The sequence below is a fragment of the Lupinus angustifolius genome, chromosome LG15 (assembly GCF_001865875.1).
Source record: "Lupinus angustifolius cultivar Tanjil chromosome LG15, LupAngTanjil_v1.0, whole genome shotgun sequence".
NCBI lineage: Eukaryota > Viridiplantae > Streptophyta > Magnoliopsida > Fabales > Fabaceae > Lupinus > Lupinus angustifolius.
In genome coordinates this window covers 17,687,156-17,700,412 of record NC_032023.1, presented here as the reverse complement: position 1 = coordinate 17,700,412, position 13,257 = coordinate 17,687,156, and the positions used below count along the sequence as shown (strand labels likewise).

At 33.7% G+C, this 13,257-nt stretch overlaps 2 protein-coding genes across 2 annotated transcripts; one reads left to right on the top strand and one right to left on the bottom strand.

The window, feature by feature from the left end:
* Positions 1,244-5,326, top strand: LOC109328598 (TPR repeat-containing thioredoxin TTL1-like). Its single transcript, XM_019562139.1, has 7 exons — positions 1,244-2,552; positions 2,719-2,911; positions 3,109-3,281; positions 3,766-4,099; positions 4,204-4,408; positions 4,495-4,595; positions 4,796-5,326. Exons 1-7 carry the CDS (start codon positions 1,576-1,578, stop codon positions 4,946-4,948), a joined length of 2,136 nt encoding a protein of 711 aa, XP_019417684.1. The 5' UTR covers positions 1,244-1,575; the 3' UTR covers positions 4,949-5,326.
* On the bottom strand, positions 10,418-11,972 carry LOC109327482. Its single transcript, XM_019560642.1, has one exon. It carries the CDS (start codon positions 11,759-11,761, stop codon positions 10,715-10,717), a length of 1,047 nt encoding a protein of 348 aa, XP_019416187.1. The 5' UTR covers positions 11,762-11,972; the 3' UTR covers positions 10,418-10,714.

Genomic DNA, 13,257 nt, shown 5'->3' with positions numbered 1-13,257 from the left:
TGTTGAAAGTTCACTCACCCAGAAGGAATAAGTTTTTTATCTATAAGATGAGGAGATACATCTGTCATACCAAAAAAACTAGCCAGAACTTATTCAAATTGATGATGCTCCTGTTAACTCTCCCATCCCTCAATTCCAAAGTAAAGAAATTATTGCACTTTTTATTTATTTATTTATCTAAGGGCCCATTATTTGTTTTCTCAGTTAAGTTCTAAATTATCAACTTTATTTTAGTTGAAGCAGAATTAAAAGTAAACCGCATATTGTAATTACTTTAGTCTTTTCTTCAAAATAATACCAAATTATATAATTAGATAAAGTCGTGGATGCTTTAAGATTCGAAACATGAGATCCATTTACAAAGAAAGTTAGTTAATGCCAAGAAAGTTAAGCTAAGTTTTGATATAAGTGAGTAGCTTAGATTACAGCATTTTTTTTAAGAATATTCTTGTGTAGTGTAGCACTGTAGTGCGATGTTATGTTAATCTGTCAACAAATTTAAACATAGCTAAAAACGTATAACTACTCATTAATCACTTTTTAAAAAGGAAAGTGCTAAGAAAGAAGCTTGGTGCAACTTGGTGATTTGCGATTATCTTCTATTCATTTGTTTTTTGTACCCTTCATTACTATAATAATCCAATCAACTTTTCATTTTAATTTAATTTAGCCTGGGCCCTTGAGACATAGATTGAGGGTACATTTCAACTGATTGATTTTCTAAAATAACACAGCATCAAAAACTCTCCAAATAACTAATTTGTTTATTAGTGACATTGCAGACACATTCTTACGTGGTGATTAAAAGCCTATGATTTGATGTAAAATAGAAAGGTAATGGATAGCCAGGTAAATATTGAACACTCCAATCTTCCTTATGATTTAGATGTTTCATTAAAGAAAGATTCTATGTACAAAATTTCTATATAATATTAGTTCCATATTTGATTCATGTGAGTGAATAAAAGTTAATATAGTGTTTGTCTCAAGGTAAAGCAAAGAGATACTCTATTGTCTCATGTTCAAATATTTTATACAAATATATTGTGTCTAAAAACATATATACATAATAAGAGAAAATAGTGTAGCAATAGTTAATTCAGGTTCAACATCACTCTTTAGAAGGATAAGACTACATACATTTACACTCTATTAATAAAAAAAATGCGAAAACAAATTGTTGTGTATATTACTATATTTTGAATGCCCAACACTGACTAACCTCTGAGTCACCAAAACCTCAAATAGAGCACAAATTGGTTTCTTGGAAGGTACTCTTGAAGGGTATGGCCTTTATATATATAGACACTCACATATGACACAAACATCATCCTGTACAGAACTACAAGGCAAGTGTCTTACTCTTACATAAACTCCGTCATATTTAAGGATCAGAATTTCACTTTCACAAATTTCTTTCACCTTTGCACTTTTTTCTGTTTTTCAACTTTTTCCCTCCATCTAAATACATTACATTACAGACCCTGTTGTGCCTTGTTTCTGTGCTGCTTTTCCCATTTACCCTTTGCTTTCTATCACTGATATTCATTCAAAAGGGTCAATTTTCAAATAGCAATGGCAGAGAAGGTCAATAACAAGGTGGGAATTGACTTAGGGTGTGGTTTTGTGGAGAGAATTCTTCACCTTAAAAGCAATAGGCTGAAAAAATCATCCATTCATTCACTACCTGTGAAGGGTAGCAACAATGCACAACATGCCGAAAAAGAATCTAACAAGCCTTCAGATCATGAAACAAAGGTTCCAAGAAACAGCATCACTAAAACTGTTCCAAATGATTCACCTGACACAGTTAAAGTGGATCAGAAACCTGCAAGAAAGAGCAACTATAGTAGTCATGGAGCACCACCTTCTTCTGCATACCGAAACAACGGCCAAAAACCAAGACCTTCAGATGCTGCTAGAAGCTCAACATCATCATCTTCTGGCAACTCAAGCCATACAAAGGTTCAATTTCAACAGCACCATGATTCAAGTGATGAAAGCAAGCAACAAAGAGAACCTAATGGTAGTTCTCTTCAACTTGCAAGGATAAGTACTAGTCACCAAAAAGACAATGAAAGCAAATCACCATCCAAAGAGTTATGTGCCTTGAAACTCACAGGGAACTTGATTATGAATAACAGTCCAAGAAATAGTGTTACCAAAAGCATGGAATTTGTTCCTAAGAATAAAGAGTTGAACTCTATGTCCCCTTGTTATAGTCATGCTAACAAAGCCTTAATGGGGAACATCATGAGGAGGAACGGCGATGAGGTTGCGCAGTTCCGAAGCCCAAGGAATAGAGTAGATCCCGAGGTTTTGAAGTCCATGGGGAATGAAGCATACAACAAGGGAAGATTTGAAGAGGCTTTGGTTTTGTATGACCGAGCCATTAGTCTTGACTCCAATAAGGCAATTTATCACTGCAATAAGAGTGCAGCCTTAATTGGCTTGGGAAAGTTTCTTCAAGCAATTGTTGAGTGTGAGGAAGCTATTAGGTTGGAACCTTCATATGGTAGAGCCCACAACCGTTTGGCAACAATATATTTCAGGTAATCAATAATAACAATAGTAGTGTAAATTTGTTTTATGCCTCATTAGTTAATGTAATTTGTCAGGGACAAGTAGAAAACAAAACGGTGATTAAATTTTGGTTTATGATGTGGTGTGTTTGTTTTGTTATTACTTTTTCTTATAGAGTTGAAAATTTTAATGCAGATTGGGAGAAGCTGAAAAGGCACTGAATTGCAATCAAGCAACCCCAGATGTTGATCCTGAACTGACTTTCCATGCTGAGGCTCTTCAAAGTCACCTTAACAAATGCACCGAAGCTCGGAAATTCAATGACTGGAAAGTTGTACTAAAAGAAACACATTCTGCAATATCCCTTGGTGCTGATTCAGCTGCACAGGTTAGTTTCCTTGGTCTTGTCTAGGCCATGTTATTCTGTACTCATAGATTTTTTTATCATTGGATTTTACATCAAATTCACCTAACAGTTACTCAATGGCTACCTTGAAAATGGAAATCCCTTTTATTTTTATATAATTCAGTAGGGTCAATAAGATGTTATGCCTCATGTTGATTAAAAATGGTTATGTATGGCAGGTCTATGCTTTACAAACTGAAGCCTTGTTGAAGCTCCTAAGACATCAAGAGGCATATGCCACCTATGAAAAAATGCCGAAATTTGACCGTGATTCTTGTAACAAGTTATTTGGTCCGGCTTGTAGTGCTTACCTTTTGATGATAGACGCACAAGTTTACTTGGCAGCCGGCAGGTTGGTGAAATTGCTCTATTCCGATTGTTTAACAAACTCTTAAGGCATGCTTTCTGTATTTAGCATGCTGTGTTAACAAACATAATCAACTTTTAAAATAAGGAACTAGATAGAAATATAATGCAGGCTAACTAGTTGTCAAGGCTTCTAACTTTTTCTATATTCATTCATTTTATAAATTGATATACATTGCACCCTTTATTTAAATATATAGTACCTCCTCCTTTTCTTGTACCTACACAAACCACCACTAATTTATATAGATAAGAGTGGCGAATGTAATTAAGTTGAACCTCAAGAGATGTCAGTGCAATTTTGTCTAAAGTAATAACTAATACAAATATTTGAATCATAGTTAGTGTTTATATTCAATATTCAATCATGATACACTATGCTTTGTTTATATTTAATGTTAAATGATGATACACTATCTTAGTCCAGTAAGGTCTGATCCAAATTGCTTTGTATTTTCGTGCGCTGACAGATTTGAAGATGCTGAGGCAGTATCCAAGCAAGCAGCTAAACTTGATCCAAGCAACAGCGAGGTGAACACAGTGGTAAGGAGGGCCAGAGCAGCGGCATCAGCAAGAATAAGTGGTAACTTGCTCTTCAAGGCATCGAAATTCACGGAAGCATATGCAGTATACAATGAAGGACTAGAACATGATCCATACAATTCAGTTCTTCTATGCAATAGGGCAGCGTGTCGATCTAAGCTAGGCCAATTTGAGAAAGCAATTGAAGATTGCAATGCAGCTCTTGTAATTCAGCCTAGTTATAGCAAGGCAAGGTTGCGCAGGGCAAATTGCAATGCTAAGGTGCCTAATTGCTTGCTACTTTAATATAAATTCTTATACTACTTAGTTTTTTGCTTTTATTACTTAATAACCTCCTTGTTATTTACATTTTGTAAATGTAATAGTTGGAAAGATGGGAAGCTGCTATTCAAGACTATGAAATGCTAATAGGAGAAAAGCCAGGGGATGAGGAGGTAGCCAGGGCTTTATTTGAGGCTCAGCTACAACTCAAGATGCTGCGCGGCGAAGATATTAAGGACTTAAAATTCGGCTCAAATTTGTTTTTCATCTCGAGCAATGATCGGTTTAGACATTATGTAACATCACCTGGTAATTTACATTTGATATCATATTTTATGCAAATAAATTTGGCATTACGCATTGCGAAAACTAACCAGTTGTGGATAATTGAACAGGTATGTCTGTGGTGCTCTTTTGCAACAAGACAACCCACAAGCAAGTATTGCTGGTGTTGGAGCAAACCTGCAAGAGATTCCCATCAATTAATTTCCTTAAGGTTGGTTATTTTTACATATATTTTAAGCTTTGGAGCTTATGTGAATGTCAGCTGAAAAATTGAAGACTATTAACTAACGACATGGCATCATTATGTAGGAACAAAGAATAATACTATTTACCAATTGTCCAAAATAGTGTGATACCAAAATAAAAGAAACTTCATATTGTTTCTTGCTAATAATAAATTTACAATGTTAGGTGGAGATTGAAGACCACCCCTACTTGGCCAAATCAGAAGGAGTGAGTTCTATTCCATCCTTCAAAATATACAAGAATGGATCAATTGTTAAAGAAATTCCAGGAAACAGCCATGAGTTGTTAGAAAGATCAGTTAAATTATATAGCAGCTAAAGATATTCACTTTCTTCAAATGCAACAACTGCTTCTTGACCCTGCCTGCTCACAAAGGCAGAGGAAACCAAAGAGGAAGCATAGTGTTTCTGTAGCCTGTAGAAAAGTTTATAGGAAAGGGAATTATTTGTGTTTGTAATTTGATTCTTTTACTCCCTTGGTTTGAACAATCTTAATTATTTACACACTATATTTCATGCATATTTGTTTGGAAAAGCTGATTTTTTTTTGTTGGGTGGTAAGTTATATATCTACTTTTTACAAGTGTGATTATTCAGAGGTTGCCATTTTAAATTATTAGAGCAATGTAGGAGAAGTAACACAATTTGTTGTAAAAAAAACTTGATGAAATTAAAAGTGAAATTTATTTCTTTGTTAGTGGTGGTGAGAGTTTCTTTTGTTTTCATTTTTTATCTTTCAACTTACACAAGCTTCAAAATCATACACCGTCAATAAGACTCACTTTAAGGAGAATATGAAAGTGATTGAAATTGAATCAATTGTGTTCTGAGCATGTTAATATAGTTCAACTATATCCTGAAAGAAAAAACTACCCTAATGGAAGAAAAAAAACACATCTTTCAACTCAAAACAATTACGATTATACATTTAAAGTTGTGTTATCCAGTTTGAGGGGTGGGGTATTAGAGGAAGGATGTTCTCTGTTTAATGGAGAGACAAGTATCACATAATAATACACAAAACATTATGTAATGACACTTTTATCATTCTATTTACTATGAAATTACTTTTTTACCATTGAAATTAATGAAGAGGATTCTTAGTCGGGGTATTAACACTTCAATTTCCCAATTCACACAGCTCATTAACCAATCACAAAGTTATAAAAAAACCTGAATAAACAAATTGGAGTTTCAATAATCTCACTTCTACTTGAGTTTTAATAATTTACTTTCTCTTAACAAGGTTGGAACATTTTCAAGCCCATCATCCTTCGGTTGAACTTGTGTTTCGGGTCATGATTTTTAACAAAGTAGACCTAGAGAGAGGTGTTTAAATGTGACTCAGGGAAATATATTTATTGCAATAATATTATCTCAACCATAATACTGGAAAATAGGCCCCTTAACCAGGAGAAGCTAAGGGGTATTAAGCTCAGATATGAGCCGAAGTGAGTACAGAACTATAAAAGTTTAACGATTGAGGCAACTCTTACACGAATTCATACGTTTACTTAGCACCACCATTCGTTTGTACTCTAGGTAAACAATCGAGAATCACACATTAATCTGTATTACTTTTACAAATCAATGATAATTTAAAGAAGAATTATAAATGATACAATGAAACTTCAATTTTTTTTTTGTTGCATTTTTTCTCATATTTTAAACTAAAAGTGAATAGCCGGATGGAATATGTGGGACTGTGAATCTGTTTTGGTCCAATCCAATCATATCAAATTATGAATCAAGTTATAGGCTTAAACCTCGTTATGATCCTTCCACAAAAAATTTACAATCTCAAATAATGGAAGCAATTGTGAAGCCAGCTTGATAATTTTAAACAAATTATATGATGTGATGTGATGTCCGGCAATGTTCATTTTATTTGCAGAGGAATGGATACAGTTTGTCTACTAGTGATACGGTATTCTTTTCAGAAAGAGCAACGAGGAGAGTGAGGTGTGAGATACGAAGAAAACATAGACAAGATATGTTCACAGCAAGAGAAACAAAATACGCTGCCAACTTGCATGTGGGTCCAGCGGCCTATAGGAACTTGCCAAGGTCATTCAAAGTCCAATAGTTACTAAGGCTTTTCAGATTCATTTCAGACTAATTAGATTTAAGTAATAAAAATATTATTTATTATTTTTTTAAAATTTTATTTTATTTATGTGTCAACTTTAATTAGCTGTGACAATATATTGGACATGCTATCTTTGTTCATGAGTTTATACACAGGTGGGACGAGGATCCTTTCTCTATGTTACTATCCAATTGAGTAACACTAAATAATATAAAAAAATAAATTCATGTTTTTATTTTTTTTAATAAAGTGAGATGTTTTGATTGATTTCCATTTCACACATGTGACCACCAGACACAGGCATGTATGTACGTGTCAGGTGATTTTTCTTTTTTGTGGGAAAGGCTGTGATGCCTTTTTTCACTCTTTCTGGTTTTATTAGCGTTTGAAAGAAGTCCAACAATCATTCTTCAGCTTCAGCCCACTCTGGTGAATGTAGAAACTGAGACACGTGTTGAATGGGCCTCTCTGCAGAAGATTTAAAGCATCACCTGAAGATTCAGAAGAACCCATATCAGAATCAGTCATTAATGGCGTAAAAGTACAATCTTACCCAAGCGGACCACCTTTGTTGTACAGGAGTAATAGGCTTGGAGTAAAATCCAAACATGTAGAAACCGGTCTCGCCCAGAAAACCTATCTAATTGTGCTTGGAAAAATAAGAACCAAAACCCGCTTTATGTAGATGGGGTATGGTGGAAATGATTTTCTGGATTATTGACGGTGAAGACCACCAAAAACAAATAAAAATGAAGTGATTATGGGTTCTAAAACTTAATGTCAATAAGCTTATTTCCTAAGTTGCCAAAATGGAAGTGTAACCACAAATTTGTCCAAGTAAATCTGAGTTTTATGAGAATAAGGAAGTTAAGAAAGTCGAAGCAATACATGACTGATAATTTTTAACCAACAATGTCGAAGCAAAACTTGATTATTGTCAAGAATTTCAAAGCGAAAATTGACTATGAAAATGTTTAACCAAACTTCATCCTAGTGGAATTTGGTTTTCAGAAAGAATGGAGATCTCTCCAAAAAAATGTGGCTCAAACTCTACCCCTGATACCAACAAGGAAGATGTTTATTGATATAAGGCTAGGTTAGATTGCAAGGAAGGATTCGATTTCTAAGAGCGGTAATTATTGGGAGGGTAACTTTTTACCTAAGAAGTTGATGGAATATCTTTGGTAGCATCAAAACTTTGTTCTTGTTCAATAAAATTGTGACACATTAAAAAATGAATAGTGGAAACAAAATTAAAATATTGATATTTTTATTAGGTATCACAATTTAATTTATTGGATAAGACATGATTTGGAATACATTTTTAAACAATAATTTGTATTTTTCTCATAACAGGGAAGTAAAAAATGAAAGAGCAAAAGTAAATAAGAAAGTGAAAGAAAAAGGTGTAGGAAAAGTAAATAGGTAAAAGGACTAAATTCAAAGTTGAAGGGGAACATGATGTTAATCTATCAATTTGCACGTTAACATGTCTACGATTTTAACAAAGCTTGTAACATTTTGTTACATTGTCTAAAGTAGTATTTATAGGCAAAGTCCAATAATTAATCACTCCTAATCTAATGCCATATTCAAGTGTAAGGCTTATTTTAAATTAGGAAAAATCACCTAAAACTGCAAGAGTAGTCGTGTATATTTGAATTTGAATTTATTGTATTTAAACATTGTTTTTGCAAATTATACTCTCCAATAAGTCAATAACCATCTTCATAAACACTAGTCTCTAGTAACCATCTTCGTCAATGACATGTCAGGTGTTTATCAACACAGCACTCTTGTGAACGAAATACCTGATCTATGTCTATTAACCACTTTGTCATGTCAGCACACACCCTTCATCAACAGAACACTTTGTCAATCTTCATATTTGTTTATTTTCCTTCACATAATTTGCTAATATAGTGTCCAATACTTTTTTCCATTTATTTTAGAAAAATATGTTAAAAAATTAGATGAAAGATAAGATTAAATATCAGATAGATACAATGTACAAATAGGAGAGTGGAAAGGAAAATGCCACTTTCTATTATCATATCTTTCTATTCTCCTTTCTTTCCTACCAAACAATTCAATTTCTGAAAATTGCTAATTTACCAATTAATACTCAATCTCATCTTTATTATAAGATATGAGTCACTTTCTTACCATCAACTTTGTACAGTGTAAATCTCATAACTATTTCCTATATCATTGTCATGATTTCTGTTATGATATAAATTGTTTAGTTTGTACCTCACAACCGAAATTGTAATTACAATATTATAATTTTTGAAATACATAATTATGATCACAATATTGTGGTCAGTGATTTTACAAGTCTTTGCAATAGCATTACCACCAGTCCACCCCAATTGTAACTGCAATTATGGCTAACACAATATAATAGCAATTACAACTTAAAACACCTTTAAAACCTTCTAAGATCCCATTGTCACTATGGTATACTGCCAAGGTCATTGGACATTGCTTTGACCATGTTCTATATTCAGTATCCACATTCAACTCAACTCAACTCATCCACTGCACTACAGTACTACACTGTCCAGTAGCTGCTACAGACTCACAGTTAAGAACCCCAAACATGGGATAAAGTACATAAGCTTTACAGCGAAACTTAATGCAGAATTTAATTAAGGGTAAGACTAAGGAAAATATTTGTGCTGCTCAAGATGCCCACATGGGCAAGATAATATGAGGGGACTTCAATTTCATGTAAACTTTTTTTAAGCAGTTGATTTATTGGTTTGAAGCGCATAAAATTTTGCTTATATGAACACCAACTTTTTAACACCTTATTAAACACTTTACATTTCCTCCTAATTTCTACTTTTAACTTATGAGTAGTTATATGTGTATTTAAAGTTGACACCAAATTTTGATGCTTTACATTTTAAGAAAGAAAAGGTAAAATTACATGAGAGGAATAGAAATATCCAATTTTATTATTTCACGTTTTCTTTCCCTGAAAAAAGTATCAAAGTTTGAGTTTTGCTTTATCATAACATGTTTTCTTCAAATACATTTTTTATATAAAAAAACCCAACATCTAGTTGAGCTTATGTTGTTTTTTCAGGTCATGATTTTAAACTTTGGGGAAGGAGCCAAAGCTAGTTAGCCAGACTCATCATTCACGAGTGCACAATAACAAAGGAGACATGAGATGCCTTTAAATGTGACAGGAAATTGCAACATTGTTGGCTCATTGGTAATGGATAAGGATTCTCTTTCACTCTCTCCTTATATCCCTGATCAATAACATTTATCAAAATAATATAAAATATTAATTTATATTTTTATAAAAAAAATCTCAATTAAGTAACATATTTTAATTGGTTTGATACACCATTGAAGACACTAATAGATATATGAGATTTTCATCCGACCTAATACCCAAAAATAAATCCCCTGACCAGGAGAACTAAGATGTGATGTCACAGGTAATCAAAGCTCAGAGGTGAGCCAATCTAAATAAAGAACAATTATTCATATTTAAAGAAGGTTAAAAAACAGATATCAGCTACACATGTATAGAGGCAACCCTTGCACAGTCTTAATATTTTTTATACGGTATCCATATCTTAGAATCGATTCTAATAAGAATGCATACAATAAAAGTTTATTATCTAAGCATTTTTCCAGTGTAAATTTTTTTATATAGTTATTTGTATTACTTTAGTTTAAGATTTAATTAGCATAAAAAGTATTGTTACACAAATTCATTCACGTACATGCCACAGACCCAAGGCATTGCCTAGTGATCAGTTTATGAAACGAAATCAGAAAGCTATACAGATTCACCAAAATAATCACAAGACAAAGCTAAAACTGGGATTTTTTTTTAGGTTTCCCATTTGTCACCCGAAAGTAAGAAATGGCACAAAGCTGGCAGCTCTAGGAAAAACGACGTTGAGTGATGCCAAAGAAAAGAAAAGAGAGCAATTTGTATGAGAAGTAATAGTTGTAGCAAGTGGATGATCATCTTTTGCAACTCCTACTCCTTGATAATGAATCTCTTAGGTCACCAACAATCCATGTCTCCTTGGCAATATCAGATGAAAGCTCGTAAAAATCATTGTCGTATTGCATCACTACCATGTTGTTCTCTTTGTTTATCTTCTCTTTTTCCATTAAAGACTTCAAACTTTGCCCTTTCTTTAATACCTTTACCTTTATCTCTGCCTTTTCTTTTTGTTCATGCTCTTCCTTCTCTTTTTCCTCATGATGATTATCACCACCACCTCCACTCTCTTCTTTCAGCCAGCTTTTTGCAGGAGCAGACCTACAACGCATGAGCAACAATGCATTTGGTGGAGGAACATTGTTCTCAGAAATTGTTTCATTGTCTTTAATTACCTTATCCTTCTCCTTCAACTCATTATTTTGATTATTCTCTTGTAATACCATGAACCATTTAGAAAACACAGTTCTTGAAGTTTCATTTTCATGACTCTCTTCTACTTTTACATGATTTTCATGATATCCTTCTTCATTTTCAACATCATCTTCATCTTCTTCATCATCATCTTCGGTGGCTATATCCGTCCCAGGGAAGGACCCAAAGCACCTTAGGTCAAACCTTATGCTTCTTAAACATGTCAAGAATTGCATTACCTCCTTTTTGAAACCAAGAGTCTCAGCCCAGTTGAGACGCTTCTTCTGCTTCTTGTCATTGTGGATTTTCTCTATCTCTTCCATCACTGATTGCCAATTCCTACAAGCATTGGTTTTAGGTCTCACCTTGATTTGGCCAGCACAAGTGACTTTTGGAGAGGTTGGTTCTGAAATCTCTGACCCCATTGACTTTGTATTTTTTGCCCATAGAGTAGGGCTAGCTGCTTGGCCACCACCACCACCTTTAGACACTGATCTCTTACGACGGTGGTGGTGGCCAAATTTGTTGGGCTCAGAAGGCCTAGCTGGACTACAAATGGGCTTAGGCATTAGACTAAGATGAGCTCTAGAAGGGAAACATACTAATAAATCTGTAGAGGGTGCTGCTTTGGTTTCTCTTCCTTTGATCATGTTTCCTCTCTTGAAACTTCTTTTCTGTTTTCGTGTGTTAAAACTTAGATATTGTGCTTGTTGAGTATGGAATTGTGAATAGTGTGTATTGGGGTTTCTGTGTTTGTATATGTTTTTAAAAGAAAGGAGAGAAGCACTGGTGACAGCTTTCCTTATGCTTTAGGCCTTTATCTAGGTGTTCTCTCTTTAAACTATGTTTCTTCGGTTAGTTATAATTCCACTGCTTTTTGGTCCCCCTTGAACTGGGTTACGTTACTTTACCATTCATTATGGCACCATATACATACATATATCTAATATATGTGGCAATATTTAGTTAGACTTTGCTACATTGAACATGATATTCAAGTCAAGTGCAGCATTTAGAGTGTACCAAAAATATTTAGAAAAAAAATGAATATGATAATGATGCTATTTTTTAATAGTGATGCACTCATAACATGTGTAGTATATAAATATAATTGATCTAACTTCATTCCAAAAGTTAGCATATAAAGTTATGTGTAACATGATTGATCAAGTCATTATAAAAGCTAGAATAAATAGTTGTGTGAGGTTCAATGTTAGAATGAACTCAAATACCATAAGTGAAAATTAAGTTCACCTCCATCCAAGTGGTAGCTTATGTGCATCAAATTACTCGGCAATTATAAATGAATCTTCATCATATTCTCTATTACCATGACACTCTAGCACCTAACAAAATAGTTCACCAAGAAAAATAAGTTTCGTGCAAATATTAATCCAATAAATTTGGGGCCACACGAGAACCTTCTTTCACATCTTTAACTTTTTTTTATAACCTGGGTTGGTATTTGGCAAGAACATTTAAAAATGAAAAAGGTGATATAAAAAGCCAAGTCCACGAGGCTTGCTTCATAATCCAATTATAGCCACAACTTGTGAGCCCATGACAGATGATGAGTCTACCCTCTTCTTGTTTTGCCAGTACGCACAAACAACACATGGCCTCATCCTCAACTACCGAACTACCTTCTATGGAACCCACAACTTTTTGTGATTGAATTTAAAGAAAGGAAAAGAGCCATTGATTTGAGAGAATAGAGATCACTGTTTAGTGATAAGTTTATTCAATTTCCATTTAGTTAAATACAGACACGGCTGCTACAGCATCATTCAACTCATGCGTGCAAAGAAAAAAGAAAGCCTTTTCTCTAAAAAAATTAAACTATTGATGTTATCAAGAAAATGATGCATAAGTTTTTCTAACTATAGAGATGTTATGTAAAGTACTTGATAAAAATTGAAAGATATAGATAACTCAAATGTAAAATCTTAAAATAGTATTTGTGTTAAAAAAAAGTGTCAGCAGAACTAAAGTTATTAGGGTGTGAAACGGGGACTAATTAAAGTGAGGATGCCATGATGAAGATGGTGATGCACTTAAGAGTAGGGGAATCATGGTCCCACTAGCCATCATTCAAATAGCACTAGGATTAGTTGTTTATGCTTTACCATGGCTTATTATAAACCAC

Bases quoted from the DNA above. Each gene is read 5' to 3' on its own strand.
- LOC109328598 (XM_019562139.1), top strand. From the start codon at position 1,576: ATGGCAGAGAAGGTCAATAACAAGGTGGGAATTGACTTAGGGTGTGGT. The intron at 2,912-3,108 runs GTTAGTTTCCTT...TATGTATGGCAG, and splicing joins GTGCTGATTCAGCTGCACAG to GTCTATGCTTTACAAACTGA. The intron at 4,596-4,795 runs GTTGGTTATTTT...TTACAATGTTAG, and splicing joins CATCAATTAATTTCCTTAAG to GTGGAGATTGAAGACCACCC.
- LOC109327482 (XM_019560642.1), bottom strand. From the start codon at position 11,761: ATGATCAAAGGAAGAGAAACCAAAGCAGCACCCTCTACAGATTTATTA.